The following is a 27,370-nucleotide window of genomic DNA, read 5'->3' on the forward strand; positions in this document are numbered from 1 at the left end:
CTGGACAACATGCTCGAAAACTCCTTTTGTTTGCCGGCACTTATATTGCTCCAGCCACTTATTGTATCTTTAATTTGGTCACCATATACTCATGGCTCCACGTCCTAGCGCACCCCGAGTTAGGATTTACATTTTCATTTAATGTGGTGGTATTTGTAGGCCCATATTTGGGAAACGACAAATTCCGAAATGTAAAAAGATCAGTACTTGCTCAACTTGTCGCACATTCCATTAGTTTACTACTCGTACTGTTTCTAATCCAATAGAAAGTTTTGCATCAAGAAACCTAGTAAAGGTGGGCACTGCCGCTTTTGAATTCTTAAATTCATAAACCGCAACAATGTTTCAAAATGCTGAATCCTGATGCACAGGGTCTTCCGAGCTCAATGGTGAAAGAAGTCCTTGGCACAAGGGCGAAAATATACACAACTCCTCCCATGGTTGCTCCTGTGAGAACCACAGGCTCACGCTTAGCCCAAAAGTTGGGCTGAATCTTAAGCAATACTATACGTATTTTCAAAACTACTTCAATATTCATTCAATATTACATTTATTCACCAAAGCATATTACACAGTTTTAATATATACAGAGTTGAGGCAGTGTTGCAATAACATAGGTTCACAATTGCCTGTGCATTTCGGATAATATCCATCTTCAGGGCAGAACCTTTGGGTTCTGATATAAAATTAATCCACAAGGTCAAATATAAAGCACAAAAGAAAAACAAAACCTAAGAAAGTATATGGCGCTGAATTAACCAAGACCCCCCCCCCCCCCACCGAAAAAACAGTTTAATCCAGCGCTATATACTAATTACGTATAGTTTTGCTTAAGATTCAGCCCAACATTTGGGCTAAGCGTGAGCCTGTGGTTCTCACAGGGGCAACCCTGGGAGTTGGTCAACACATTTCAGCTTGACATACTCCATGTTGGTTCAGAGCCAAGTATGATGAGCCTTGGACACTTCCTATCCATGCAGGCCTGCTGTAACACCTCACGTCTAGGGAAAACAGAGACTAAATATGGGCACTAAAGAATTAAGACATTTGGGTCACTTGGGAGAATGCCAGGGGGGCTTTATTGAACCCCCCAAAAAAGCTTATGATGTGGTTGCACTACCGATTGAAATATGGAAAGGTTCTTATCCATCATGCTCATTTTTACTAGCACACGTTCCCAATGTTGTGAATGCATGGATCTAGTGTTTTGGAATAGTTTGGTTTTGTATATCTACCCTATCCAAAGTCTACCAGCCGTTTGCTTCTCACCCCCTATAGACGTTTTATACTGCTATATAACTGTGTGACATATTCCCTGGTTTGACATGTCTTTCTTGTGTTCACAGTAGTCATTCATGGAGGACCACGACCAGTCTGATCACATGGACACCATTGAGGCTCACGCCGTGGCCCAGCAGGTGCAACAAGTGCACGTGGCCACATATACAGATCACAGCATGATGAGTGCAGATGAAGACTCTGTATCTTCTCCGGAGGACAACTCCTACGATGACTCCGATATTCTCAACTCCACAGCAGCAGATGAAGTCACTGCTCACCTGGCTGCAGCAGGTGAGGGGCTTTACTTGTAGCATTGTTTTCTTAGAGCGCGTGTAGGGGGCTGCAGGTTCTTTAGACCCTTCTCTACCACAAACTTGTTAATGCAGTTTAGTCTTCTTGCTCTCTTGGCTGTGTATTATACCCAGGTAAGCTATGAGTTATTATTTCTGGCACAGCCAGAACATTCCATTAGTGTACGAGCATGCAAATGGCAGCAGACGTGCGGTATAAATTCAATCAACATAACATATCCCCAATGTGCATAACCGATTTTGCCCTACAAAGCAATAAAAAGCGCTTTATTTTACGCTTGGTGGTTTTTACCGATCTGTAAAGTGAAGCTTTCATTTTTCCAGATTCCCATGTGCCTATGTTACGAAAGCCTTAATAGAACCCTATTTTAATGCGACTTTTTTGGGATTTGGGAACTTTTTGACGGTCACAAAAATGGCATCTCCATTAACTAATTCTAGCGGAAATAACCTTTTGATAAATCTCATCATTCAGGGGCTTTTTTAATAGATTATATATTTATTCCACAGGTTTTCGCCAGAACACGACTAGACTTATTCCTAGCTAATTGAAACATTATACCAGTTTTACTTATTTTCCGGCTAGGTCAAGAGTTATTGACTGTTAAAGAAACCTCTACAGTTGGTAGTAAAAGCTTACCATTGGAGCTCTCTGTTACGGTTCTTTAAGACCAAATTCATAAACTGGTCTAGATGGGAACAACCAAAGGTCCCAAATCGCCGACTTTTATTGCTGTTGATTAGATAGCAGTAAGTTGGCTGAAGGTATGGAAGATGTAGGGATTTAAACTAGGTTCGTTGCACAGGTCATTGCTCACTTTTCCAGCAAGGATTATGAAATGTGGTCCTTATTTGTGCGGTCCTCCATTCAAGAGTGAAAGATGTGGAACTGGCTTTCAGTTCCCACAACCACTGCATTATTCTTCATCTTGCAATTCTTGACATCATGTCTTTACTGAAATTTAATTTTCTGTTAGTTGGTGAAATGTACAGGGGGAAGGTGTGTCATGGAGTAATGGGTGCCATGGCAGTATCCTGATCTTCCTTGAGTTCTTGGGGCCAGCGATGGCTGTGTGGAGGCAGGTCAGAGCCTTACATAGACAGTGGCGTCTATGCAGCTTTCAGTGCTCGAGACAAGATTTTGAAGTATTTTACTCCCTATTTTTTTCAAAGTTGAGAGTAAAAAATGATTTCGATCAAGAGTATTTTGAGATTCACTGTAAAACTAAATTCTTTAAAAAAATAAATATTTCTTTTTATGCACACACACATATAAATGCTTCCCTCTTCAGATGAGGCGCTAATAAGTTTCTTCCTGTAGCACTACCTGTACTATTGGTCCAAACCTATACATGAAGTTGTGTGGGTGAAAGCAGAGGGACAGGCTCTTTGTATGTCATATTTTTGTTGTTAAGGATATTTTTACTCCCGATTTTTATTCTTCGGGTGCTAAAAAACCCTTAATCTGTAAGGTTTAAGTACAGGGATGAGTTATTTTATGTCACTTGTATAGTGCCTACTGCCATTGGTTTGGCCTAGAAGCGCTGTGGGGTTAAGCGTCCTTCGGATAGTCAGATGTTAAGGGAGGATTTCTAAAATGCGTGGGGGCATGTTTTAGCCAGCATGAAGGTAGGTCGGGTGTCTAGATCCCTGGCGGCTATAGTTGCCTGTAGTTATCCTGTGAGAATACGTGCCGTGAAAGTTGTCGCGGGTGGTATAGTCAGAAGGGCCAGGCAAATATTTGCATGGGTCTCGACTGTACTTTATAGGATAAGATCATGCGTGTCATAAGCATGTGTAATCAAGTAGAGTTTGATAGGTATGAAGGTGCGAGGGCTGATCCCATGCGGATATATTTTGTTGTGGATGTGTGCTTGGCGTACCGTACCTGTTTGGAGTTGATCTTACTAAGCGTGTTGTAAAGGCTTGACAGGGGTTCGTTCAGGGGGAGTGATGTGTCCCTCCCCCTTATCGACTCCTCGGGTGCCTCAGCATTCCCTTTAAGGTGTGAGAAAGATTCTTCCAGGTGTTGGGCCGAGTGGTCCGGTCGTTCAAGGGAAGAGCCAGGTTTTGACAGCCTTCCTAAAGGCTAGGCGATCTTCTATGCTATGGATGGTTAAAGGGATCGACTTCCAAATGGTGGGTTCTTGGACCAAGAAAGATGTCCCCTATTCTTGATTTTGTCACATGTATGACGAGGAAGTGCTGTGTCTGATCAGAGGTTTCTGTTAGGCCTGTCTTTTGAGAGCTTATCCTGCAGGTGTTCCGGTCCCGAGTTGTGTGGTGGACGGTGGGTTTGCCTTGAAGGTGGATCATCGCCTATTTGGGAGCCAGTGAAGGACACGAAGGGCGGGTGGTCTTCCCCCGCAGAGCATGATATCACTTTTTCCTGGGTTGAGTATGAGGTGGTTGACAGTCATCCAGTGCTCAATTTCTGAGAGGCATGTTGCGAGATTGGGAGATGAGGCCGAGGGGCCTTTTGAGTGTTGTCTACGTAGTTGTAGCAGGTTAGGCCTTTGGATCGAATGAGTGCATGAAGGGGGCTCAGGTAGAGGTAAGAGCAGTGGGGAGAGGGGCCCCCTGCAGCACACCATGGGTGACTTTCCGGGGGGTAGTGGAGAAATGAGGCATGTCTTCTAATTGGTTTCTGTGGCAGAGGAAGGAGGGTTTCCACTTCAGAGCCAAGTCCCTGATGCAGAGAGAGTGAAGTCTGTTTGTGAGGGTGGGGTGGAATGGTGTCTTAAGGCTGCTGAGAGGTTGAGGTAGGATTGGGGTGGCACAGCCTTCCGAAACAGAATGTCTTCTAAGATCATTCCAGATAGACTAGGCAAGATTCGGTTCCTCATTTGGGGGTCTGAAGCCAGATTGGGCGGTCGAGGATCTGGGTCATTTATGTGAACTGGCATAGTTGTGAATATGCAGCTCGTTCAGATAGATATCTATAAATCGGTTGTTTGAGAGGAGTGTGTAATTGGTTGGGATGAGGGGGTTGAGTGTGGGCTTTTTGGGAGAGGCTTGATGCAGGTGGTTTTGAATTCTGCTGGGAAAATGCCAGCGATGTGAGATATGTTGCCAATGGATCTTGCTAAGTCTCATGCCCGGTGTGGGGGCAGGCGGTCTCTTGGGGATCCATAGGCAGGGCTGTTGGTAGCTTGGTAAATTCAGGGTTGGAGATGGGAGCAGAGCGGTGGGCGGGGAGGCGGGTGTGTAAGGCTGTATTGATGTCCCAAATGAGGGCGGTGGAGAGGGAGGCGTGAGCAAAGCTATTTTCGAGGTGATGGTGTTTCTTTCTAGGGCTATGTTGTGGAAGTGGTCTTGGAGGGAGTCGCAAAGTGTTTGTGTGGGGATGGGAGTGGAGATGGTGCATGCTGGTGAATAGAATTCAGCGATGAGCTTGTGGAGATCCCTGAAGGGCATAGGTGCGTTGGTGATTCTATTCCAGTAATGTGGATGAAACCCCTACTCGACTCTACACTATACTACTACTTCTAAACCAGCAGTGATCTCAGTTATATAGGCGAAACAGGGACACCATCACAGGTACACCTTCCCTCACCTTGTTCATGTAGCATTGGCCCAGGTTAAAATGTTGTGTTTGAGGGATGTTTGCTAGCACAAAAGCCTTCCCAACAGCAGTAGTACTGTGGTACCAAAGTCGACCAAACATCCAGTCAAGGTGCTATACAAATTCAAAACTTTAATCAAGCTAAACATGCACACAAACTAATAAAGCACCAGTCACCCTCACCTGTAAAGGAAGGTACAGAATATGCAGACCTGCCTCTGCTTAAAGACTGGGTAGACTGGCAATAGTCTCTGTTGAAATGTTAAGTGCACTTTAAAAAAGGTAATGCATGGATTGCAATAGCCTCCTCCTTAATCTACCTTTGTCCACTCTGCAACACCTCCAGTTTATCCAGAATAGGGCAGCAAGACTTATCCTTTGCCTCAAGCCCAGGGACCGTATCTCTCCTGCCCTACAAAGTCTTCACTGGCTCCTGATCGCAGCACGGATTAGATTCAAATCCCTCTGCATCATCGACAAGGCTGTCTGAGGCGGGGGACCAGTCTCAGCAACTCTTTCCGACTAAATATTCCCCTTCAGACACCTATGTTCCTCTGGCACCAACTCCTTGTGTGTAAAGCGGTTTGCTAAACAAGAGAGCAGGTGGTCGATCGCTTGCCTCAGCATGCTCCCTTCTTTGGAACAGCTCCCCCTCCCTGTTTGTCTTGAGAAGGACCTTAAGTTCCGGAAAAGCCTCAAAACATTCCTCTTTACCTCTTCCTTCCTTCCCTCCCTCTTTCACCTGCTAATCACACAGTAGCTTGATTGGTGCGCAGGTCCCTTATGCATCCTCAGGGCCCTGATGCAGATCTTATCCCTGCTGCTGTCTATCCTCTGCACTTGCCTCGGCCCACCCTCCACCACTGGAGGTTGCACTCATCTTTCTTCATAGCACTTCACCTGCTTGTTCTGAACACTCACAAGGCATAGTAGGTTTGTCTCTCCCTCCCATTTGTCTCTTCTTATTTTGTTGTATTTAATTATTTTACATTGTTGTAATTTCATTGTTTCTGATGCTTGTTAATCTGTTTAGAATCGTATGCTGTGCATATGGTCTGACATCCAATGGTAACCGCAGAGTATATCATCTTGTCTTTCGAGGATCGAAAGGGGACGTCGGCATAGGCGTGTCTGTAACACTATCCCTAACATGACGTGTAGTGTACGCAAAATCCCTCACGCGCCGAGGTCCCTCAGATTGTTTTTTTCCGCCCAGATTACTGGTCGCCCTAAAGCAAAGCTCTTACATAGAGATAGCATTATTGTCATTATTATCGACTGTCTTTATTCCCAAGTCACTTCGACTGAAGACTGCTGTGGACTTTCAATGCCTGTTGATCTCGGCGGCGCGGCCGGCCTACAAAGTAGGGAGAGTGGGGCCGGGGTGGACATATCCTTTACAAGTATGCCTCTCCTCTTTCACCCTCTGTTCCCTGGGTTTCGTCATCACTCTAATTGTCTTTTGCTATGGAAAAGACGCCATTTAGGTTTTGTCCATCGTGCAGGGCCAAATATCCTTGGAAAGACGAGCACGCTCTGCATCAATTGACTGCCCCTCGACCACAAAGAAGCGAGTTGCGCGGCCTGTAGACTCATGTGCCCTAAGACGCTTAAGAAGCGCCGCTTAAAGCGGTGTGCGGCATACGGCATGCCGCAGGCCGAATGTTCTTCCCCCGCTGTTGCAACCGCCGAAAGTGATGGGGGAACTAGCGATGACCAGGCCTCCGTGTCGGAAGCCATTGACCTGACTGCGGACCACTCTCGGTCCCCATCAGGCCTGACGTGAGTCATGCTATGGGGAAAACACCTGGCGTCGGGGGCGCACACAATCTCAACACCAAACACAACCCAAGGTTCTGCTTCGGCGACTGTGTCGAAGCGTACCAAAGCGCCAACGAAACTGTCAATCTTTGACAGTATCCTATGATCGGCAGCCTTCCCCGCAACCGCAGTCACGGCCTGCTACTGGACAATCGAAAGTAAAGGGCGCTAACCCCAAAAGACATGCGGACGTCGAAGCGCTCCAGGAATGCGAGCAGACGCCGCTCAAAGGCCGGGTGGCGACGAAATCCACCACTCGGCCTCTGGTTCACCCCCTGGTTCATCTGGTGGTGGCAAAATCCTCCGCTCAACCTCCGGTCCAACCGGTAGACCACCCGGATTCTCCTACCATTGCCGACAGCATCGCTAGGATTAGTTTGGCAGTTAGACTGAAGGAGCGGTTGTAGGAGGCGGCGAAACATAAGGAATGGGCGAGAGACATGTCAAAAGACACGCCACAACGCCTGGAACCACGTCAGGACTACGTTGAGAGTCCTGTGCCTTTATCAGGCACATTAGGGGAAAAATCTCGACGCCACAGGGAAGATGAGACCTTTCCTCTTCTGGACCCCTCTGGTTCATCCTCATGGACCAGGGAGAAATTTGAAGGATGTATGGACAGATTAGAGAAATGTGTCTCCTATTCCGAGGCCCCTGCTCCCAAGACACCTCAAAGGCTTTCCTTCTACCCCTGTATCTTCATTTCGAAGGACCTTGGAGGAGGAGGATCCACATGAAGAGTTTACTGGTGTCTTCACAGATGAGGATGTTATGGACACTTATTGCCAGGATGAAGATGGCACCTTTATCGAACTACAATGTGGATGATCAGACTGGTTTTAGGGGCAATTGGGAGCACAGCCGTCGGGTTGATGCTCAGCCCTGGACGTCCCCTACTCCCACCCAGGACCATGATGTTCTATGCTTAGATTCACCCCACCCCATCCACTCCAGCTCGGCAAGCCTCCCCAGTGGATGATCAGATGGCGTTCAACGCCATCTTGAAGAAGGCTGCTGACCATTTTAGATAGCCACTCAAGAGGCCTTACCAGACTGATTTTTGTGGAGGATATGCCAGCCAATCCATCCCCTTGTTGAACTCCATCAAGCAGAGGTTGGTACCTTCTTTGTTGACACCGGCCCAGACCACGGCGGAAAACCCTAGGTTGGAGAAACTGTTTCGGCCTTGTCCAACCGACCCCGCCTATATCAAGGGTCATGCCATTCCGGATTCATTAGTGGTTACCACCACTAGGAAATGGGCGGGTGTTCCCCTGTCTAGAGGAGAATCACCACCCGATGAGCAATCCAAGAGACTTTATGCACTAGGGAAAAGAACTACTACGGCTGTTGCGTTTACCACGCGTATAGCCAATAACACCACGATATTGGCCAGCTATGCAGACGTCCAGTGGAACCTTCTACAAGAAGGCCTCCAGGAAGTGCCTGAACCTGCAAGGACCAAGTTTCTCGCCATAGTTTCCGAAGGCAAGCGGGTAAACCAGAATGTGCTCAAAAACACTCTGGACGCTGCCAAAACGGCGGGGAGAGCCCTGGCACAAGGCATCTTGCTCAAGAGCCATACATGGCTAAGGAACTCCGGTTTCAATCCAGAGACCCAAGCATCTCTAACAAACCCGTTGAGGAAACCAACCTGTTTTGTAAGGCAGTGGGCAATGCTCTTGAAACAGCCAAGAACGAGAATGAGACACTCAAGTCCCTTCAACAGATTACCCAGAAACCCTCTCCTCAAAGAGGAAGCGGCTCCCGCCGGTCCTTTCGTGGTCAATCTCGTTTTTCCCAAACCCAGGACAAGGGTCTAACACCTCTGCCTCTTACACACCCAGAGGACAGCAGCATGGGAAAGGTAGAGGACGAGGTTTCAACCCCAGAGGCGCCTCAGCCTCTGGTCAGAAATGACCTACGGATCCAGGTCCCCTCCCATGCAACCCCGGTCGGGGGGTGTATAACATCTTTCCTTATTGCTTGGGAGGGGATAACAGACCAGTGGGTTCTAAAGACGGTCGCCCACGGGTACTGTATAGAATTTGCCCGACCACCCCAATACAGACCGCCAAGATCAAGATGTCGGACCACCTGCAAATCCTACTGCAAGAGGTGCAGTCCCTTCCAAGAAAGGACGCCATAGAAGCCGTCCACATTCTACGGATAAACAAGGGTATTTATTCAGTGTACTTCCTTGTACCCAAAAAGGACCTCACCATGCGCCCTGTTCTAGACCTGCGCCCAGCGTGCAAATTTATAAAACCTCAAAAGTTTTGTATTGTAACGCTACAGGAAGTGATCCCACTGTTGAAACAGGGGGACCACATGGCAACATTGGACATGAAAGATGCACACTTTCATATTTCAATGTTGCCAGCGCACAGGAAATATCTAAGGTTCATGATGGGAGGACAGGCATTACCAATTCAAGGTGTTCCTCTTCAGCATTGCCTCGGCGCCAAGGGTGTTTAAAAAAGTCCTGGCAGTAGTGGCAGCACACCTGCGCAGACTATCCGTCACGGTTTACCCTTACCTCGATGACTGGCTCATAAGAGGGGACTCTTACGACACATGCTTTTTGAACACCCAGAAGACAGTAGACCACCTGTTCAGTCTGGGATTCTCCATCAACGAAAAGAAGTCCAGTCTAGTCCCCCAGTCAAGTAAAACAATTTCTGGGGGCTCTAATCCGGACAAAGGACAGCCTTGTCTTCCCCGCCAAAGAGAGGGTTCAGAACATTCTTTTTCAGATCCCTCAATATGTTGCCAGTCGGGAGGTACGCAAGGCCATGCGGCTGCTAGGTATGATGGCGTCATGCATATAGTTGGCTCCGCACGCGCGCCTGCGTCTCATGCAAGAGTGGCTCAACAGCCAGTGGTGTCAGGCCAGCGGACAATGGGAAGATCTGGTAGTTGGTGGTCGAGGGAAAACCTCCTGAAGGGGAAGTCCTTCACCACCCCCGCAGTGGAAGCCACTCTCGCGACAGACGCATCTCTCACGCGGTGGGGGGGGGGGCTCACCTGCTTCAGCAGACAGCGCATGGAGTGTGGTCCCCACAAGTAGCATCTAACCAAATAAATCTGCTGGAGCTATTAGCGGTGTTCAAGGCACTGAACGCCTTTCAGACTCCACTACAAGAGAAGACAGTTCTGGTTCTGACAGACAGCACCACAGCCATGTATTACCTAATCAAACAAGGGGGCACACTCTCCAGGGCTATCCAAGCTGTCCCAAAACATTTGGATGTGGGCTCTCAAACACAAGATGCTTCTTTTGTCCCAACACGTTCCTGGGGAAATCAATCTTCTGGCAGACATGCTCAGCAGAGATTTCCCACTGCCCGTAGAATACGAATGGCGTCTGCACGAAGACATCGTCTCCAATGTCTTTGCAGAATGGGGCTTCCCAGAGATCGACCTGTCCGCAACTCAGGAGTACGCCTAATGCCAAGACTACGCCTCCAGGTACCCCCAGAACTGCTCCAAGGGGAACAGACTCTGGATAACATGGTCAGGGAAATTTGTTTACGCTCCCTACTCCCCTACTCAACAAGATAGTGCATGGGATCTAAATGTAGGTTTAACTAGACTTGTGGGATCTCTCTTTGAGCCAATGCATAAAGCAAGTCTAAAAGACCTTACTTACAAGACGGCCTTCTTGGTGGCGATCACTTCTATTAGAAGGCTTGGCGAACTACAAGCCCTTTCTGTTTTAGACCCTTTTGTTACAGTCCACAGGGATAAGGTAGTTCTGCGCACTCATCCCCGATTTGCGCCTAAATTAATCTCGAAGTTCCATGTGAACCAATCGATTGAACTACCCACTTTCTTCCAGAATCCCACTAGCATGGCCGAAAGAAGCCTACACACACTAGATGTACGCAGGGCAGTTCTGTTCTACCTGGAAAGAACAAAACCACTGAGAAAAACAAAACAATTTTTCATTTAAGTGGCAGCTGGCAGAGAAGGGGATCCTGTCTCTAAATCAAGCCTAGAGCACACTCTACTTGGGGCACTGGGGCTTCCGTAGCATTCATTGTAAATGTTCCCCTATAGTCCATTTGCAAAGCGATAACCTGGAGTTCTGTACGCACCTTTACAAAACACTATTGCCTAGACACTCACTCTAGATCTGACACTTTGGTGGGACAAGCAGTATTAAGACATTTTTTCTCTACTGTTCCTTCTCATAACCCAACTCCATCTCCGGGTACTGGTCGCTAGTCTATGCACAGCATGTGATTCTAAGCAGATACAATCATCAGAAAACCTATTACGGTGAGTAATGCATGTCATTAAACCAAAAGGTCTTACTCACCTGGTATAACTGAGTGTTATGCTGAATGCAGTTAGTTTATACTGTTCCTTGAATCTGTGTTACACTATTCAGAAAAGTATCTTGATAACAGAGTTAATTTACTAAGTGATTCCTTAATTGAGTGGCTCTGCGTGAGTGGCTGCGTCTACTACCCTTTATTTTATTGTAAGGTAATCTGAAAGTAATTTATGGTTATACTCCCCATGAATAGGTGTGTCCTATAGTAAATGTTTGATACGGTTTGACTTCCCTAGAATTATTGTTAGTGATTCTGAAGAAGGTTTATGGTTTGGTCTGTGTACCTCCAAGCATTGTGCTGCGTTTTCATGTTTTTACTTATCCTAAGACTTAACTTGGCCTAGCTGTATTTATAATACTTCTGGTTGTAAGTGTTTCTGTTGAACCCTTGGTATACTACACGTCTTTGTACCTTCCTACAGTCCGCTCTCCCTCCTAAGATAAGCATGGCTGCTCTGTCTGCACTACCATGTGACATGCTAAGAGTGGAGTTTTGTGCTGTCTTGGGTGTATGGATTTACTAATCCCTTAGTCAGACTTCAGAAAAACTGTCCTAACAGTATCCCATGTCCTTGGGAACATGTGTTCTCACAAGGAAAATAAAATAAAAAGGGGATTCCAAGGGGCACACAGTAACACTACGCAAAGGCTGCTGTGTGCAGCAAAAGTAAATTACAGTTTCTTCATAAAAGATGGAGGAAAGCATGACTCCATAAAATAAAGCACAGAAATAAATAATGAACAATGGTTCCTATAGTCTGAGCAAAAGAATGAGTGGGGGGAAAAAGGTTCACACTCGCTCAGGAGAACAGAGAGAAAATACAGAAGTCTGGAATAAAGTCTCAGGTGTAGGGAGTTTGGCATATACATGAAAAATCTCCCGAACAATAGTATAGTATGACAGGAGACTGGTGCAGTGATCCATTCGGCGCATGGGGTGCACAACTTGTGACTGAACAAGTATGTCTGGTTCCCTTTCCAAGACTTGCTCCAGTGTCTGCCAGGACATCTCATGACTGTAGCGATAAGGGCACTATGGTGCATTAGTACAGAACTATGTCTAACTTGTTCAGAGTTTGGAAAGATTGGTTGTGATTCAAAAGTGAGTTGTCTTGGTCTCATTTGCATTCCTATTGGGCAAAACTCTGCTCTGCAAGTCTAAGCAATTGGTTAGCAGACTTTGTCAATTTGTGTCCAATATCTGTTCACAGCCTGATCAAAGTTCGGCAGCTGCTTAATGTCAATGACATAATTCAATGCTTGGTAGTTGGACTGTGCACCATTATGCAGATAACTTGTGTTGTCACTTTTGTCATGTTTAAAAAGTGCTCAGTAAAGCGGCTATTGGTTTTTTTTTCTTTCAATATGTGTTTTGTGTTTTTAATTTTTGTGTATCGCTTGATTAATAGGGCCTGTTGGAATGGCAGCTGCTGCTGCTGTAGCCACAGGAAAAAAGCGAAAGCGGCCGCATATATTTGAACCAAATCCTTCAATCCGCAAAAGGCAGCAGACCCGTTTGCTACGGTGAGTTTTTGGTGTTTTAATTTAGTTATTGCTTAGCAGGCACGGATTGCAATCGTTTTTATTGTTCAGTGACGTTTGATCTCTTAAGGTGCTGCTTTTGGGGCAATGTCAATAAGCTAAATGTGCCCGATTGTGCAAAATAGTTGCATACCAAGGTGGACGCGTTGGTGTCCCTGCCCTTACAATACCCACTTTTACTGAACGTATACCCGATGGGAAATGGAAAGACAGTTTGGCTGGTATAGCAAGCGCTGCCCATCAGTGTTGCTGAGGTTTGTACAGCATCTCACAGGGCAATCGGCGGACAACGAGCAGAATTCCTACAAAAGAAAATAACAATCTACAAGCCTACTAGATTCCTCAGGTCATGCAACGAAATCCGCCTGGAACCAAAACCAGACCTCAAGAAAAAATGTGAAGGCACCTCCTTCTACCACTTAGCTGCAAAAACCTGGAACAACATCCCAAAAGAAATAAATGCCAAAGATCACCTAAAATTTAGGAAATTACTAAAAACCTGGCTATTCAACACCACAGACTCAAACTGAAAACGGAAACAGAAAGGAAAAAGGATGACTAGACTAAACCAGACCAGGACAGCTCCAAGAACCCACTGGGAAGCTCTCACGGCACCCGGATGAGTCCCACCGGGTAGAGTGTAACACCGGTGACACCCACGGAGACGGAATCAACAAACCCTACCTAATCCCACCCAACATAAGCACTCGCCCCTTAGTTCCCACCAGGTATCACAGTGGTTGGAATTGTCAGGATATGTAGGCGTAGGCAGGTGCAATGGCTGTATGAGTGGGAAGGGAAGATGGGTAGCGCTGCGAGGCAGGCTGGGAGAGGAGTGGGGCTATATGTAAAAGGGATCTTGAAGGCTGGATGGACTCGGGTCATGACAGATGCATATGGGTGCTACCAAAACCCATCTGGGAGAATACAGAAACCCACCGCCTCAAGTCAGGATAGAGATGCCAACTAACCAACTGCACTAACAATTTCCCCCTCTGCATACATCTCTCAAACTCCAAACCAAACACAAACACAACCACAAACCTACAGCACAACAAACCGCACAAACTTCACTACATGGCAACAACAAAAAAAACGCACATAGACTCGCACAACAGTACACAAGGACTACCGGCCGCAAAACACCCCAGGCCCAGCCAACGGACCCACTGGGCTGAGGCCGCCAACAGCACATCACTGCTCTCTTGCACTTTTCCAGCTCCTTCCCACTAACCCCCCCTTACTTCCCCTTTCAGAGCCGCCAGGGGACCACTTCGGTGGTGATAGTGCGCAGTACAAATGTCCTTTAACATTAACATCGCTGAATCTGGATCCCAGTGCAGTGCTAACTCTTAGATGTCAGTTAGTGTTATGCTGTTAGCCATGTTTTGAGGGCTCCTTTTTTTTCAAACTTGTGAGAGTAGCATAGTTATCAGTGTTGATAAATCAAAAGGTTGTTTGACTTGCCTGATGAAAGGCTGAGGTAAAAATGGCAGTGCAGTAATTGCACTTACCTGTCAGACTTTCTCTATCCCACGAGTTACATGGTATCCCTATATACTTCTACGTCGTTCCCCCCCCCCAATACTTGTGGGACATTCTGTCCTTTGGGACGGGACTGGAGCACTTTTGTCAAAAAGCATTAAAAAGTTTGAATTGTTGTCCTTCTATTTTTACGCGGGGCTGCCGCACATGGCTGTAACCCCGCCCTCCTGAGCTCCGCCCCACACATCACCCTTCAGTCCTTTTCTCAGCGCGGTCGGGGCTGGACGCACTAGCATCAATGGGAATTTTTTTTTTTTGCCTTTTGTCCTTCCTTCCTTCCTTCCTGCTGCGGTTCCTCGGTCATCTAGTCCTCTGTCTATGCTGGAGTGTCTGGGATTCGTGTCCGGTTCTTCATGCTAACGTTGCTTCGCTAGGGCGGTTCTCCAGCATGGGGTCTGGCATGGATTCACATGCTCATGAATATTCCTCGTCGTCAGGCTGGGAATCCTCAGTAAAGAAAAAATCAGTATCAGTTTCGTTTCTGATCTGTCTTTCTTAGTAGTAACCAATCACTGATCTCTGGGTCATACTGCCCCCAGCCAATGACTGACCTCTCCCTAAGCCCCTGCTCTGGCAGCCATCCTCAGATTTTTACCGCACGTTCAAGTGTTGGGAGTCCTCGTGCTATAGCTCTCGAGCTTTTGCTGCGTTTTCGCGCTTTTTCAAGGAGATTTTCTAATTTTTCGGTTAAATCGAGCCTCAAGCTCCACCGTTTCTTCTTCCGATCAACGGGGACCCGTTTCGGAATTTTCTACGCCCCTCGAGGGTGAAGTTTCGTCGAGTGACGCTTATTGGAAGGTTCCAGAAGGTTGGAGGCCTACCATGGATGCGGCCTAGAACAAGGGTAGATCGACGCCCGCATCCAAGCTGTTCAGGAACTGCCCTGGATGCGGGTTACAGAATGTTTTCAAGGACGGGCATTCGAGATGTCTCTACTGCCTTCATGAGGACGAGACGCACGTGGAGAAGGACTGTGCGTTCTGCAAGAACCTATCGGAACGGACCATGAGGGATCGTCGTTCCCGCCTCGCTAGCTGGCTGGAGAAGGGCCCAGCAGGTGAGAAGCAGAAAAGGTCTGAGCGGTCTTCTAAGTCCTGTGAGGGCGCCCCGGCGATGGGGGCCCAACAGAAGGCTAAGCACCGCAAGTCCGGGAGTGCCGAACGGTTGGGCTCTTCAGCTGCCAGGCAGGGCGCACCTTCCCCGGCACCATCAACCACAAGCCAATGCTCTGGTTCGGGGAAGAGGAAATCCGAGAACCCGGGTAAGCTTCTGGAGAGGCCCTGGTCGATCCCGAAGGATTCAGCCGAGGGGGAGCGAGGCGGTGACCCTCCCCCCAAGGTGAAGGCCTCAAGTGGCGCCCAAGGTGGTGAAGGCTTTTACTCACCCGGCTAAGGCCTTTATCGAGGGAGTCGCGACGACCCTGGCGAAGCCTGTAGAGGCGACCTCGGGGCCCAGAGTTTCCCTGCCACCGCGAGAGGGAATCCTTTTTCCAGCCCATCGTCAAGATCCCTGTGAAGACCCCAATCCAAACCTTATGCACAGAGATGGACGAGATTACCACGAACCCCGGCGGACGATCCAGAACCGGGTCCGTCGGGAAGCTCCCCGAACAAGCGGAGGAGAGTTCACCCCCACCCGCCCTTCATGCACTCGCGGCCTGTGGAGCCTCCATCCCCCTCTCCGGATCCCAGGGATGACACGGCACAGACACGATAACGGGGACGGATTACGACGGTGGTGACGGGACAGACCTTCCATCCCCACCCCCTCGGGCTTCCCCGCCAGATGAAATTGGCTCCTTTCACGCCATGATCGCCAGGGTGTCCGAGCTCTTCCAGCTCTGCCCCGAGGAACAGAAGAAGGAAGGTTTCCTCTATCAACGGCAAGAGGCCAAGAGAAATTCTGTTCTCGCGGTACCGTTATTCGACGATATCTGGGACGAGGGACTTGCGGTCCTGAAGAACCTGTCCACGACGCCTGCCAAGAGGGACCAGTACGAAAAGAAGTACCGGGTCCCCGATGCCGCCCCCTTGTGCCTCAGGGCTCAGCCGACGCCGGATTCGGTCGTCTCAGCGGCGGCCAAGAAGGCGGCGGTGGGGGCGACAGCTTCAATCTCCACTTCCCCACCTGACGGCGAGGGAAAGAAATTGGACGCCATGGGGCGACGGGTCATTTCGTCGGCGGTGACAACAATTAAAGCGGCCAACGCCTTAGCGATTGTGGCCCGTTACGACCATAGCTCCCCTACTGGACTTTGTACCAGACGACAACAGGGCGGAGGCCCTAGAGATTCTGCAGGAAGGTGAGGTGGCGTCGGACCACGCTATAACAGTGGCAACGGACATTGCCGACACTGGGTTTCGCCAGTTGGGCAACGGTGTTTGCCTTCGACGACAAGGCTGGCTCAAAGCGACAGACTTCCGTCAGGCCGTTCGACGGCAACAACCTGTTTGGGGAAACGGTGGATAAGTCGCTGCAGGCCATCGAGGCCGACACAGAGACGGCCCGAGCCCTGGGAGTCCTTCAGCAACGACGGCCCTTTCGGAGCGCCGGAGGCAGACGGGGGGCCTCCAAGGGATCAGGTGGTGGTTCCTTTACGTACCGCAAGGCAGCCCGCTCCTCGTCCCAGGAGGCCTACGGAGGTCGCGGCAAACAAGGAAGATCTTGTCGTCGCCAAGGAGACCAAGGCACCAAGGCCGCCTCCAAGCAAGATTGAACCGGCCATAGCGTCGGGCCCCACCGAAGCACCCCGGTGGGAGGCCGGCTGGCGAAGTTCGTCAGCATGTGGGAGTCCATCTCCACCGACCGTTGGGTTCTGGATGCCCTGGCCCACGGGCACACTCTCGAATTCCAAAAGAAGTGTCCCCCCATTCCTCCCTTTTTGCTGGAATTGTGGATTATTTTACTATGTTCCTGAGTAAGTGGGAACCTTTCTGCCAATCACCCTGTCTTTTACTCTTTTTATGGGTGTCATTTTTCTGAATCTCCATATTTTATTTTTGAATCGATAATTTCCTATTACCTTTTGGGCATTTACATTTTATTATTGCAGCACACAGCACTTTCTGTGCAGTGTGGCAGGGTTGCCCCTTGGGCTTCCCTTTTTATTTTCTCATGACCTACCTTGCAGAGCTACTGTTCTCAAGGATAGAGAGGGATTTCCATCCCCATTACTTTTATATAGTGAAACCAGCACACCCCACCTTATGTGGAGGTACATGGTATTCCCTCTCACTGTTTCTGTAGCATTTCTGTTACACTGACAAGCTTACTATTGTAGGTAGTGGCAGTGGACATACTATACTTCCTTTTTTGTTGGAGTTTTACTCAGACTGTCAAATCAGCCGCAGTAATGCACAGAAGGGTGACCATTATGCTAGAATGGTGGCTTCTTTCTTTTTTTGCCATTTTTAGTGTGCTTGTCCTTTCTTGGTCCTTCTGCCATCCTGGGTGGGGGATGTCCTAGTTTTTCTTGTCTTTGGCGGGAACCCTTTGTGTAGCCCTCTTGAGTCTCCAGCCTGTCTGTGAGGACCTCTGAATCTCTGCTCACCTTTGTCTTCTGGTGTGCCTGAGAGAAACCAGTTCCCACTGGGGGCTGGCTATCCTTATTGGACTGCCACCCACCTCTTTCTGTAAACTGCTGAGAGTTTGTAGAGGTTGTGTTTGGGTTCCTGTATATCTGGCCTGGATCTTGGAGCTGAAGACCAGTCAACCACTGGAACAGAAGATCCTATGAAGAAGAGAAGACTGCTGTGTAACCGCTGCTTGTGCTGACCTCTCCTTTTGAAGTGACCTTGGACAACTCCGACCCAGAGACTGTTGGAACGAAGCCATGAGACGATCAGCATTTTGAGCTATCCCACGACGAACTTTGACCGTCCTGGGTTTGCGAACCGCCAAAACCCTGGGACCTCGAGCCCCAGTGCTGTGCAATGTCTTCAGAAGAACGAATCCTGCTGCAACTTTGGTGGACTCCTGCTGAAACCTCCAGAGACACAATTCCACTCCTTGAAGTCCCTTCAGCAGAGAACTGGACCGAGATATCGAGGCGAATCCGATCAGCGATGATCGTCCTTCAACTGGCTCCTTGAAAAGGGCGACCAATCCACAGAGCTGCAAGAAGCACAGTAGAATCCTTTGTTGGGGAGCCTTTTCTGTCGACTGCTGCTGCACGCTAAAGTCTGTACTTGCATGTTCGAGAAATCCTCTGGAACTTCCGACTTTCCTGCATCTGAGCCCTATTGTGACCTGCCTACGGTTGGCCTCAGGACACCATTGTCCCTCTTCTGCCTCTGAGATCACTCATGCTTTAGAAAAGGGACAGACTGTTAAGTATAAGGCCTCTGTTTAGAAAATATAACGAGTGTTGCAGAGTACTTGCTTGTAAAGGTGTTGGTGTGTAATTTTTATTCCTGAAACGGAATAAGCAACAAAGTGTTACTAGGTTCTTACTTATCTTTGAGTTGCTTATTTCCCCTATATAAAGGATACGTTATTTACTTACCTTTTGAATTGTGTTCCACTCTTCTAGAAAGTAACTGAGTTGGTATTACTTTATTATTCCTGAAATTGACAGTTTACCCAATAGGGTTTACTCACCTTGAATAGCTGCTGCCATTCTAAATGTGCAACATTATGTTCTTGCATACCTTTAACTGTTACTGCCTTTCTGAAAAGTCAATTGTGTTCCACTGTTCTGAAAAGTAACATTGGTATAACTACATATTTGTGTAATAGAAATCGTGTAAGAGTTTGACCAATAGGTTTTACTCACCTGGAATAGCTTTTTGCAATTCTACATATTTATTGTTGGGCAGAGTTTGTATGCAGTACCCTTTGGGACCACTACACACAACTAGGACTACAGGTGTAAGCAAAACCAACCTTTGGTATAAGTTTGTACTACACAGTTTTTGGTAGCGAGCTGAGCAGCCAGACTGATCTCGAGAGGGAATGTGAGCTTTTAAGGGTTACACAAAGGTCTACAATGACACATATTCAGATAGATCCTTATATTCAAGGTTTCTTGGTAAAAAAACACTTATTAATTTATTGCACAATCATTTATAAAACATTCACTAAATGAGGCAACCAATATCACACAAATTATACTACAGTACTGATTACTAAGCAGTTGAGCTCCCTTGAAGTAGGAGCAAAATAGCATAAGTTAATAAAACGAAAATTACAGTTACTCTAAAACAGTGAAAATGGTTTGCATTCACCAGAGGAGTTGATTCAATGCAATAGGTAGGCCAAAGTCAATGGGCTAGTGTTGTGTAGAAGTAAAAACGGTTCTGGTATTTAAAACAGAAAAGTCTTTGCCACGGCTCTTAGAAGTAGTTCACGGAAGAAAGGTTCATATGTCGAGTCACAAGGTGACTAGGCCTGCAAGTTGTCAAAGTTCAACGAACTTTCGCGGTGAGAGATGTTCTCTCGTTCTGGTTTTCACAGTACCTTATATTGAAGAAAAAGATGCAGCCGAAGACTTCTGTTCCTGACAGTTCCTGCAGCTCTCGCTGTTCCTGAGCCTCAGTCGTGGGGACAAGAGGGAGGACGTCGAGAGACTCCTACACTGCACGGGGACGGGTCACAAAGCGGGCAAATTAACAAATCTTCGATTCCGGCACACAAGCTGGTGTCCTTCCCCCAGGTTAATCCTGACGAGCTCTGAGAATGGTATCCAGGTGGCTTATGAGTTGATTGGTCCCACCAACTCAAAGGAAGAAGTCGTCCTTGAAGGGCTTCTCTGTCGAGATGAACTTTGGCGATTCGGACCTGCAGCAGGGCTCCACCGGGCAGACCAACGATCCAGTAGTTGCAGCAGCCGTCCTCTTCCAGCTTGGCTTCGATTTGTTCGTTCCAGTGGTCGACTGTCTTTCAGTCCAAGAGACTCGCCTTTTAAACTGTTTTCTCCCATTCATTCCAGCCTAGCTGCCACTCACCCAGCAGGGTGGCTGTCCTTGCCGGACAGTCAGCCAGCCAATCACACCAGAGTGCATTAGGAGACTAAGCACAGGGAGTTTCAGGCACCTCACTCACTTCCTGCCCACCCCAGACACTCAGGTGCCAGAGGCGGTCTTCAGTCCTGAAACCCGCCAAAGGCATAGAAACAAATGAGAAAACCTGGTTTGGCGCGCAGAGACACTCTAGAAGGACCTTTCCAAAAGGAAATGACGAAAAAAGAAGACCGGGACCCGTTTAAACAAAGGGGGGGCCTAGGTGCCATCTTGAAAAACATGGTTCCTGCGATTTTTAGCTCCTGGTGTTTGCGGTCGGGAAAAATCATGGTAGTTTGTTGTAAAACCACTGCCAGCAGCCATTTCGATAGGAAAGGGTAGCATTTGACTGCTACATGAGTTTCTAGACATAGGGGATACTAGGTAACCCCTCCAGCACTTTATTGTAAGATGGTGTGCGCTGGGTCTAGGAATTTAAAAAGACTAGAAAAGTCAATTTAACTTTACATTCTCTGGGAAACCGTAGTTTATCAATGAGAAGGTGTTTAAACCTTGGGACAGCCTGGAAAGGCTTCCATGTGTCGCTGCACTGAGGGTGCAGTGTAACATACATGAAAAGATGATGCCTATGGGGTTGTCTAAAACTCCATAATCAAAGAAATAAACACAGAAAACAAACCAAATTAAAAAGTACAAAGTCCCCAAGTCCAGCAAAAGAGGTGGGGGGGGGTCTCCAAGGTAGAGGGGAATTGGCACATTTATGAGCATTCTCCCTAACATGTATCCAGAGTTCCTACTTATCCATGAGTTGCTTACTGCCCCTCTGAAAAGTAATTGATAAGTGTGATGAATTCTACAGAGTCGCCACTAAACCTCACCCTAAAGTCTCCTGCCATGTGGCCAGGGGAAGGCAGCCGTTACCTGATCCTAACCCTGGGGGGTGGTTTCATGGGGGCAGATCACATGGGAGGAGACGTCTTTCAAGGCGATGCATGACTCCGTTGGGAGCGACGCAGTATTCATCCTCTTGCGAGGATGAGATTCCCCTAGTGGCTAAATATCTAATGTCATGTTGTCACAAGGCTCCCTCTGCCATAACTACCCAAAATACAAAATATGAAGATCCTTAAGCATTAAATGGTACACTGGGGGTTTAGGAAGCTAATATTGCAACTTCAAGGAGCTATGATTCTTCCTTTTTATATCTAGACCTTAAATCCAAGGGATAAACAACCCCTTTTAAAACCCTCCCCTAAGTATAAACCCTCTCAATCATCCGATTGGATTATCTAATAAAAGAACAAACGAGAACATTATGGACTTCTTCCCATAATGCTTAGTACTTAGTAGAGGAGGGACTCGGAGTTAGTAAAGAGGTGTGAGCGGTCTAGTTTTAGTGACCGAAATCTGAGCAGGAACTTAAAAAATGTAAAGGACTTTCCGCTGTGAATGTGGGAGAAGCAGCAGGGAGAAGAAGCAGCTGATGTTTGCGTTGTGGCGGCTGCAGAATGCTGTGTGAGAGGTGTGGCAGAAGTCTGGGCCTTGCAGAGGATGCGCAGCAAAAAGCAGTATTAAAGCAAATCGCCCTGTGAGGGAAAGAAGCTTCCCTACACCCTGTGAAATGCTCCGGTGTTGAATCTGCATCAGAATGTGTGCACAACTGCTAGAGCTCCGGTGACTGTTGGCAGACCAATCGGAGGTTTCAGAAGAAGAGGCCCCGAAGAGACACGCAGCCATGCCAGAGAGTCAGACGGAGACACCAAGGCATACTAGTGAGTTGGCCTGAAGCGGGTGATCCCAGGGCGCTCTGAAGGGGACTGCTAGGTGAGTAAAAGCATTTTGAATATCAAACTATTGAATTGAGGCAAATTGGGCACAACACTCCTAATGCGAGATTCCACAAAGGGGAATACGATAACCATCATTGCCAAAGCCAGAGAAGAGGTATTCTATAAAAATGTCGCCCTCATTTGTGCGCCCCCAGTCACTGCGACTTTGGAGGCGCACAAAATGAGGGTGACATTTGCTGCGCCCCCGCTCTTCCTGGGGAGCAGTAATGGGGGTCGGAGGTTGCAGGGGTGTCCCCCGCTTACCATTTCCGAAAGCGGGGGACACGTAAGAAAGGAAAAAAAAAGCACCCAGCGGCGTTGGCTCCAACCCACGTTAGTGGGAGGAGCTGACGCCGCAGGGATCGCAGAGTACGGGCGGCACACTTATGCGTGTGCCGCCCTGTGCCGCCCTAAAGGTAAGTGGAGTAGGGGGGTTGGGAGGGGTAATGCAGGCGCAGGGGAAGCGGGCACCGTGATCCATATGATCACTGCGTCGCGCCGTAACTGCTGTTGCCATTTTCGGCATCGCAGTTGCGGGCGGCGCAGTGATCATAGATCCCTGTGCCCTCTTCCCCTGGCCTGCTTTTCCCCTCCCAACCACCTCACTCCTTACCTTTAGGGCAGCACGCACAGAAGTGTGCCGCCCATACTCTGCGATCCAATAAAATGTATTTTATGTTTCAACTTTCAGAAAGTCTCCGGCTCTTATCATTGGGGGGTAAGCAGAGAATGGGAATGTATGCATGTTATTGGTAGTATGCAAAGGGGGCCATGGTAGGGGGTTAGCCCTGCTAAGCATCTGCACCAGCCCACGCAGGGGGCGCTAAAGGTGCAGCTCACATAGTGGGCCGCCCCTCTGTCCACCCCCTCTCTGGACTCTGCGCCTCCTCGAGGTGGGCAGAGTGCAGGTGCCCTCTGGGGTCTGGCCTGAAATGGCCGGCCCCCCCGAGGGGCATAAATAGCTGGGGCTGAGAGAGCAAGGTCTCTTTTCCAGCCCAGGCAGCAGCAACCACCCTCCCACCCAGGCTGTGAAGGAGACAAGGGCGATAAGGGGCGGAGAAGGTTTCTTGCCAGGAGGACAATTAATAGTTGAGTGTGTAAATATGGTACTTGTTTTGTAAAGTGTATATAATTTACTGGATTTGATGCATAACTTTCGTGTAGTAACCCATTTCCTTCTTATAGGCGATAAAGGGCAGAGAGGGTTTGTTGCCAGGAGGACAGTTTAGAGTTGAGAGAGTGTTAATTCTATGAAGATCACCTAAAATTTAGGAAATTACTAAAAACCTGGCTCTTCAACACCACAGACTCAAACTGAAAACCGAAACAACAGAAAGGATAAAGGGATGACTAAACTGGAGTGGACACGGACAGCTCCTTGAACCGACTCGGAAATTCCCATGGCACCTGGATGGGAGACGCCGGGTAGAGCGGAACACAGGCGACGCCCATGGAGACGGAGTCAATAACCGCACCCAAATCCCACTCAACACCCGCACTCGCCCTTTAGTTGCCTCCAGGTACCACAGTGTTGTGGAATTGTCAGGAGATTGGCAATCACCACAATAGCTGAGTTGGTGACATGGGCAGGTGCACTGACCGTATGAGTGGGAAGGGGAAGATGGGTGGGGCCGTGAGGGAGGCTGGTGGAGGAGGGGGTCAGATGCGAAAGAGAACTTGAATGCAGGACGGACCCAAGATCAGGACGGAGGCACAGGGGTGCTCCCGAACCCCATCTGGGGAGATTACGCAAGCCCAGCACATCAATTCAGGATAGAGATGCCAACTAACCAATTGCACTAACATTCTCCAGCATTGGATCTTTCATGGATTCACATGCTTAGAATATTCCCTGTGGTCAGGCTCGGAATCCTTGGTAAGTTATATAGACATTTTCCATAGGAAAAATTCCGACACTTTTGTGTCCTATCTACGTCGTTTTGGGCCGCGCACATCAGCGCCACTTGGATGTAGAGGTATATATAGCCCCGCCCCCGCGGCTCCCTCAGATCTCAACCGTCTTCCAAAGTAGTGGGATTACCTCGCGTATCTGCTATGTGGTTAGGTTGTACTTTCTACTTCTGCGACAGTTTTTTCTTCTCGAAAAAATGTCTGGAAAGGCGTTTCGTCCGTGTGCTACATGCGGTCTTAAGGTGTACGAAGGGGATGGTCATATGGACTGCATTTACTGTCTTCATCCTCACCACACAGCAGACACATGTGAAATCTGTCAGGGCTTCTCTCAGAGGACCCTCAAAGACCGAAAAAGACGCCTTGTCGATTGGCTCAATGACGGGGCGGGTGCGTACCCGGCATCAGAGGTGGGCGCCACGGCCTCGAGAAGTAAGTCAGAACCCCAGACGAAGAAGGCGCGGTCTGCTGAAAAACGCCCCTTGGAGAAGCATTCGGAAAAACATTCGAAGGCCCTCTTCACACAAGGCGTCGTCGTCTTCCTCCTCGTCTAAAAAGGAGAGAAAGGAACCATCTAAATCCTCCTCAGGAGACCGTCATAAGTCTACCTTGAGTCGAGAGGCCTCGGCCAGCAAGTCGGCCCCGAAAGCGGCGGGAACACCTCAAGGCCCTGCGCCATTTGCTTCGTCGACGGCCCGCTCGTCGACACCTGCGTCATCGGCGACTCCTCCCATGCTTCAGACGGCGGCTGTAGGAAACCTATCGTCATCGATGGTGGTTCCGTCTATGGGATGGCAACCGGAGGTTTTCGATCCCGTTCCTCCTGAGGCCCTGCTGCAACCAGAGGCGGCTTTTTCCATCTCGTCGGCTGATGAGGAACGTGGCCCGGTCGTGCACCCAACCGACCTGGGGTTGCAACCAATCAGTGCGGTGACGCTCTTAAGTGGGGGTACCATCCCTACGACCTCGTCATTACTGAACCCCCAGGCGGTTCTGTCCTTGGAGGTGCTAAATACGCTACAGAAGCTGTTACAGCGTTTGGACACACAGATACCTCAGCCCAGTGCCCCGGCACTGCTACAGTCTACGCCACTCGTCGACGAGCCGGGCCCAGCTCCTCGCTCGACGACCAGGATTACTGCCGCTTCCCAAGCTGCAGAAGATCGCCCTCGCCCACAAGAAGGAGAACTACCAGACTCTGATTCAGACCGCGAAGGGTCGGGTTCAGACATCTCACTATCCCCCTCAAGGGACCCAACATGGGACTCTGAAGCAGAAATGGAAGCTCCGAGAAGTCCGGCGCATCCATCACCACCTGACGTGGGAGCGTTCCATGCCATGATGAGTAAGGCGTGTGCTGAGTTTGGCCTAGTCCCTGAAGAGGAGAAAAAGTATTGTTTTCTTTTTGATCATATGGGCAAGAGAAGGAAATCCATATTCGCCATCCCTATTTTAGACCATGTCTGGCAAGAGGGCCTGAAGACCATGCGTCATCTGTTCTCGATACCGGCAGTAAAAGGTCGTTTGGAGAAGAAATTCAAGGCTCCGGAATTGACTCCCAAGTGCTTGACGTCTCAACCTTCGCCGGTATCTGCGGCAGCGGCTAGAAAGGCCAGGTCACAACATAAATGCACGACCCCGCCGGACAACGAAGCCAGGAGGCAAGATGCTTTTGGCAAGAAGGTGCTGTCGGTCGGCGCGACTACAGTTAAAGCAGCCAACTCCTTGACGATTATGTCTAGGTATGACAGGGAAATGTGGCACCGGCTGGCTCCTATCTTGGAGCATTTGCCCGAAGAACATAGAAAGTCCGCCGTGTTGCTAGTACAGGAAGGAGAAGAGGCCTCCAACCATGCTATAAACATTGCTGTCGACCTAGCCGAGTCCGGATTTAAGCAAATCAATATTGGCGTGGTACTACGAAGACCAGCCTGGCTCAAGTGCACTACGTTCAGACCGGAGGTGCAATATTAAGTCTTGGATATGCCGTGTGTAGGGGAACAACTGTTCGGTGAAAAAGTTGATGAGGCCTTGAAGGGCATGAAAGAGGATACTGACACAGCGCGGTCACTCTGAGCCCTCCAGAGTGGTAGGAATTTTCGTTCCTTTCGTCCTTTCAGAGGGGCTTCGGGTAACTCCAGGTTTGGGTCATCTAGAGACTGAGGTTTCAGCAGACCCTCCTACTCGTCCAAGGCTACAGACGTGCGGCCCAGTCTTCTCGTAGAGGCAGAGATTACCAAACCTCCAGACGGCGGGGTGCCTACCCTTCGTCGACGAAAGATAAACAAGCCAAGAACCAACAATGACATGTTTCAGGACGTCCTGGGGAGCCGAGTGTCTTGTCACGTCGACGAGTGGGAGTGCATAACAGACCAATGGGTTTTGGACACGATTCATCTGGGCCACTCTCCAGTTCAAGGACAAGCCACCACACATTCCACCGGTGTTCTCGGCTCAGCCCCACCTTCAAATACTACTGCAGGAGGTGGCGCTTATGCTGCAGAAAGGGGCTATAGAACTGGTCCCGGTGGCAGAAAAAGGACAGGGAGTGTACTCCCGTTACTTTGTCGTCAAGAAACCAAATGGAAAATGGCGTCCCATCTTGGATCTACGAGCGCTCAACAAACTGCTCAAGAATTTAAAATTCAAAATGCTTACGCTCCAGGAGGTGATCCGATCGATACAACCCGGAAATTTGTCGTCGCTAGACCTTCAGGACGCATACTTTCATATCCCGATGCATCGGCGATACAAAAGATTTCTGCGGTTCGTCGTCTAACGATCCCACTATCAATTCAGGGTCCTCCCGTTCGGACTAAAATCGTCCCCCAGGACGTTCACCAAATGTCTGGCTCCAATAGCAGCCTGGCTAAGAAAGGAAGGTCACCATGTGTACCCTTATTCGGACGACTGGCTAGTGAGGGGATTGTCTCCGGAAAGGACACATGAAAGCCTAGATGCCACCATGTCCCTCCTACAACGTTTGGGCTTTTCACTGAACTTCGACAAGTCCTCATTGAAGCCGTCAAGGACCTTGGTCTTTTTGGGGGCAGAGTTACACACACAGTAGGGGCTGGTGAAGCCATCCCTCGAAAGGATTCACAGACTGCAACCAAAGGCATCGGAATGGCAGGTCGACACCAAAGTGTCAGTGCGAAGATACATGTCCTTGCTAGGGACCAGGTCGTCCTGCATACCCTTGATCGGCAATTGTCGCCTCTTCATGAGGCCTCTTCAGGAATTCTTGGCGGATCGATGGGCAC

General features: G+C 48.8%; 1 protein-coding gene across 7 annotated transcripts in view; it reads left to right on the plus strand.

Annotated features, from left to right (window-relative positions):
- NRF1 (nuclear respiratory factor 1) overlaps positions 1–27,370 on the plus strand; it is a 705,079-nt gene that overhangs the window by 99,864 nt on the left and 577,845 nt on the right. For 4 of the 7 annotated variants that reach the window (XM_069629591.1, XM_069629590.1, XM_069629594.1 and 1 more), the window contains 2 exons: positions 1,347–1,572; positions 12,730–12,844. In XM_069629591.1, coding sequence (XP_069485692.1) covers positions 1,356–1,572; positions 12,730–12,844 — 332 coding nt within the window. In that variant the 5' untranslated portion in view covers positions 1,347–1,355. The remainder of the gene's footprint in view (positions 1–1,346; positions 1,573–12,729; positions 12,845–27,370) is intronic. The other 3 variants (XM_069629596.1, XM_069629593.1, XM_069629592.1) reach the window with 1 other exon arrangement.

Source organism: Ambystoma mexicanum, chromosome 12, assembly GCF_040938575.1.
Source record: "Ambystoma mexicanum isolate Mex_15411 chromosome 12, UKY_AmexF1_1, whole genome shotgun sequence".
Classification (NCBI taxonomy): domain Eukaryota; kingdom Metazoa; phylum Chordata; class Amphibia; order Caudata; family Ambystomatidae; genus Ambystoma; species Ambystoma mexicanum.